Source organism: Apis dorsata, unplaced genomic scaffold (assembly GCF_000469605.1).
Source record: "Apis dorsata unplaced genomic scaffold, Apis dorsata 1.3 scaffold_631, whole genome shotgun sequence".
NCBI lineage: Eukaryota > Metazoa > Arthropoda > Insecta > Hymenoptera > Apidae > Apis > Apis dorsata.
Genome location: NW_006263826.1, coordinates 999,030 through 1,004,287, shown reverse-complemented (window position 1 = coordinate 1,004,287; position 5,258 = coordinate 999,030). Strand labels below are relative to the sequence as shown.

The 5,258-nt window shown below is 25.4% G+C and overlaps 1 protein-coding gene across 11 annotated transcripts in view; it reads left to right on the top strand.

Annotated features, from left to right (window-relative positions):
* The first annotated feature begins 2,151 nt into the window (after positions 1–2,151).
* Positions 2,152–5,258, top strand: part of LOC102671281 (interference hedgehog-like) — an 8,337-nt gene continuing 5,230 nt past the window's right edge. For 7 of the 11 annotated variants that reach the window (XR_422592.2, XR_004151341.1, XR_004151342.1 and 4 more), the window contains exon 1: positions 5,045–5,230. Coding sequence is in view for 6 of the 11 variants with exons in the window: in XM_006621576.2 (XP_006621639.2) it covers positions 5,167–5,230 (64 nt within the window). In the remaining 5 variants the exon portion in view is untranslated. Of the gene's footprint in view, positions 2,411–3,747; positions 3,838–4,089; positions 4,092–5,043; positions 5,231–5,258 lie in introns of those variants that run through there. The other 4 variants (XM_006621575.2, XM_031513389.1, XM_031513390.1 and 1 more) reach the window with 3 other exon arrangements.

The following is a 5,258-nucleotide window of genomic DNA, read 5'->3' as shown; positions in this document are numbered from 1 at the left end:
AAAAAAAAAAAAATATCAATAAGGCGCGCTGCCAAAATATTTCGTATGATTGTAGCTATAAAGGGAAAAAAATTTAAAATAAAGGGTGCAAGGAAGAATGCCATATTTATACACGATTTAAGAAATTTCAATTTTTGAGAGAAATATATACATTTCACGTAAATGTAAAACTATTCTATATATTTAGCATATACGTATTTATAATATACATATATATTATATTAAATATGTTTTAGAGAAATAAACATGCCTGTGTTCGGTATCGGGCATTTTTTTTCGAAATTTGTATACGCACGAGCAAGACCAGTTTTTTGTAGACTTTATGTTTTCTATTGTCTGTGATATTATTGCAAAAGTGAACACACCTTGTTGTTGTTATTGTTGTTAATTATATTTTGGTGAAACAGAAGTTTTAGAGCTTTATAAGTTTTATTGTTTAGAGGGAGAGAGAAAGTGAAAGAAAGAGAAAGTGTTTGCGACACTTTTCTGATATTATTAATTGGCATTCTTGCTGACACCTAAACATTCTGATTTAGATAGAAAAACTGGCATCTTTAAATTAGCAATATATAATAAATATTATATATATATTGAAAGTAATATCACAGTTTTCACTCTATTTGTTGAAATTTTTAGTCTAGCTTTTGTTTGCTATGACTGAAGATCTGTTCTTCCATGTAGTTTATTCTAATCAATTAGGGGGTGGGATGCCATTTATAATAATAGTAGCTAATCAATGCATTACAAATTAGAGTAATCGATTAGCAAGTGCAACATAAAGCAATATATACCAGTAAATCCTGACATCGGACAAAATACTCGTTAGTCAGCTGGTCCATACAAAAAATATTCATCTATAAATCAATGTTATATCGCGTGTTTGTATAGAGAGAAATAAGTATAAAAATTATAAATTAACACTAATTGTACAAGATAGTTAACATACAGAGTATTTTTTTAATGAAGTATTATTGTAACATATATTGTAATGAAACTATTATTTTGTCTGTGTAATTTTTAAATGCATATAAATTATTATTTAACACAACATTAAATCCTGTTTCCTATTATATGAGACCGGCTGGCATAAATAAAAAAATATCATTAAGAACTTGAACACCAGAAAGAAAAGAAAAAAAATATTAAATATAAAAAACAAATTATATTTCATTGCGTTGCAACTATCCATGGACAATCAAATTCTAATATGGTGTTTAATTTATCTCCTCCATTACATGACATCGTGCCAAACGCAGAAATCATTTATTTTGAGGAATAGATGTTTATTTATATGTATATCTACAAGTTGTATATTGTATGAATTTTTGTTGGCGTAATATGTAATATTATTATTATTATTATATGTAATATTATTATTATTATTACTATTATTAATTATATTATGATTATTATTATTAATATAATTATTACTCATTTTAAATGGAATACATTGTAAAATGTTTGTTAAGTTTTTGACCTTGCTTACATAATTGAGTAAAATATTTAATATTTTAGATTACATAATTGAGAAAAGTATTTAATATTTTAGATTGTAACCGAAATAGAACTTTATTAATGAAAAAAAATGTGAAAAGATTTGATTATTTAAATGTGCATCCTTTTCGAGATATATTACGATATGTACTATCTATATACATACATATATATATATATATATATGTATATATATATATATATAGATACAAAATTATTGATCATAAAAGTGTAAAAAAAGGTAAAGATCAATTGTTGTTAATTAATGTTACTTTGAATACAATATATTAATATATATTTCTATATTTAAACTCTTAAATTATTTACATTTATCTTAACAATACTTTTTTTGATGATAAAAAAGTGTAATATTTATTTATGTAATCATAATTGGCGCGTTTAGAATTTTAAAGATGGCGCTAATATGGTGCGTAATATTTCGCATAGGATATCTGAATCTATAGTGAAAAATTTATCTTTTAGAATAAATGTGAAATTGATTTAAATGGATGTAAAATTAAAATTTTATGTTTTACTAAATATTTTAGAATTTTACAAAATATAATTTTTTTAATTAAATTTATGTTTTATAACATTTCAAATAGAATTCGATCACGTGATAATATAGATACCAACCTGCACACAAGTACCTAGATTGAGACACGTCGTTACTATACTTTATCGCGGTTCAAAACCTGTCGATCTGCATTCCAGTGTGCTGGTGGACGCCAAGCGTCGTGTTCTATGAGAGGTTGATCCTATCAAAACTCACAAAGATTTTCGTGAAAAAATGAAACAATTTGCTAAAAATTAAATCATTTATTATTTCTATCATATAAGAAAGATTGTGATCAATTCACGGGAAAGTCAAAGATCTGGAACAAATAGGTCGTACGGCTGGATTGAAGAAAAAAGGGTGAGTATACCAAGCATGATTATATTGTTTTCTTCTTTCATGTCATTGATCTTTGTCTTTTTCTTATTTCTCTGTTTCTCACGATATTTTTCTCATATTTTCATGATTTTTAGTAAAAATATAAATGCAATGAAAATTATTGAAAACTTTTCTTGCAATATCGTTGTAAAAAATCATCTACCGGAAGGGATGAGCCAATATTTTTGATAAAATTTGAATATAATGGATAATAAATTGTTAAAATGTATGATAACAATAATTATAATTATAATTATAATTATTTGAATTATTGACACTTGAAAAAACACTCGTTCGGATAATACCGCGCTACTTATTGCGCCTGCGTTCTAATAAAGTATACACGTTATGTACTTTTTGATTAAAGTCTTATACGCATTTTGATACGCGTAGTAATTCAGTCGAATTGTCAACTTCCCGATGAAGCTCATTAAAATCAACTGGCTATATTAGTATAATAATGTTATTGAGAAGAAACTTACAACTATTTTACAAATATTATTATTTAATTAATAAATATAAAATGAAAATAATAAGTGTAAAAATAAAGTGTTAATATTTGGATAAGTACTAGTTATGGGAAGTAGATTAAAATAGCATATGACACATATACGGCTAAATATTCGTTGCTCGTTTTACTAAGCAATCGTTATGCATGCTGAGCAGGAAAGTAAAGTTAGTCATATATCTTGTATCGAGATGAAACATGATGATGTGTGAAGAATAAAAGTTCACGTGATTAATCGACGATCAACGAAAAGGATGATCGGCACATAAGGATACTTGTCAAATATATTTAATCAACTGGAAACTTATCTTGTCGTTCCTGTTTATTATGTGTAATAGAATACCATAGTTTATCTGTATAAAAAATCATTAAAATTGCAACTCTATCTTATAATAATAATATAATTTCAAAACTATTATAAATATTAAATTATACATCTATGCTAGTTTATATAGTAAATAAATGATAAAAAAAAAATTTTAAAAATATATGTAAACTTTTTTTTAAATGTTATTTTATTATATTAATTATTATTTTATTTTAAAATATATTTTTTATAAAATTTGTATCATTTTCATTTAATTTTTAAATTTTTTTACGGTAATTTTATGTAAAAAATATTGAAAGAGAAAGAGAAAGAAAAACATAATATCTTTTATTTTAAGTAAATTATAATTACAAAAGTGTTACAAACAAAAATTTTATTTTTTTTAAGAGCAAAAGAATTTAATTATTTAAAATATTCTGTATTTTGATTAATAATAGAAAAAACGTAAGATTATAAAAATGAAATTCAATTCTTCTTATATAGAAAGTTTCGATCAATTGGAGAATCAAAGATAGAAAAAAAAATTTCAGGAATTGAGGTTCTCTGGATCAACATCAAGTTGCAGAAACAAAAGTAATTCTTTTTTAACTATATAATGGCATATTTATACATGTGTTGTGTGTACGTAATTTCGGTAGCATTTATTTGTCTATAAGGTTAGGTATATGAAGAATCGTGTGGCGCGCGTGGAGCATAGAAACTTGACAACCACTGCTTTGGAATTCGAGTTCTTTATTTTTATGAGAGGCAACGTCGGAAACCAGCCTCTTTGGAACCCTTCTCACCTGTTACATACCACCGGCATTTATGCTACCATTTAACCAGAAGTTAAGAGTTCTACCGTGTATAAAACATGTTCAACTATCTTGTCAATGGATTGAACGCATACTTTTTGTCTCTGCAATTTGGACTCCCAATGAAAAATAATGCCTTCTCAACCGCGAATCTTATGAATGACTTCTCGAACAAATTCGTTTCTTCATAATGGAAACTTTTGTACAAATTTGTAAAATTAAAATTAATAAAATCAATTTATTTTATTTTATTTAATAATATGTTTAAAATGCTTTAAAAATAATATTGATCTAATTCACAGAAATATTAGAAATTAAATTTTTTAAAAATACTTTTAAGATTTTATTGTATCCTCATGTCATATTTATTAGATAATATTTTCTTATTAAACAAACATTAAGGAATCTGTGGAACAAAAAAATCTTCTCTATTAATACCAATGCATTAAATTGTCATGTAGGCGTACGGTGTAATTCATGAATGGATCTACCTACACTTAATGTGTATATGTTAGCCAACAAATAATTTCCGTTCTTTCGACGTGTTAGCACGGTTTTCTAATCGTCATTTATGACGGCAGCCGTTCGCACGTGGGTGGAAAACGGTGCACGATGATTTTCAGCACCGTATATGGTCAATTTCATATTGTCATTATAACATCTTTGTTCGCTTTACTTATCATCATGTATCATTACACATTTTAAAATTCTTTGAACGTTCAATTTGAAGATATAAAGGAAAATTTATTTTATGTATATACAAGATATAATTATATCTATACATAAATATTATCATTTGTGTGTAATATCGAAGTTATAATTATATACTAAATACAATTATAAATAAACGAAAATCGAAAAATTGTTTCTTTTACTTTGAATTTTAAAAAATTATAAATTTTATGAACAATTTTCATTAATCTTTAGAAATTTAATAAAACTATTAATACAATAAAAGTTTTTATATTATATTATATTATATTATATTATATTATATTTTAAAAACTAATGCAAATTATATTATACTGTGTTTTATTGAGAGTGGAATGTGCGACCCATTTGATAGAGTGAGGATAGAAGGCACGCATTTGTGCCGAAATGACGAGCCATGATCAAAACTAGAATGAATGCGTTCTATTTCCACGTGAACTCGCCACGTTCTAAACTTAAACGTAGTTGAGTGGCATTAATTTTAGTGAT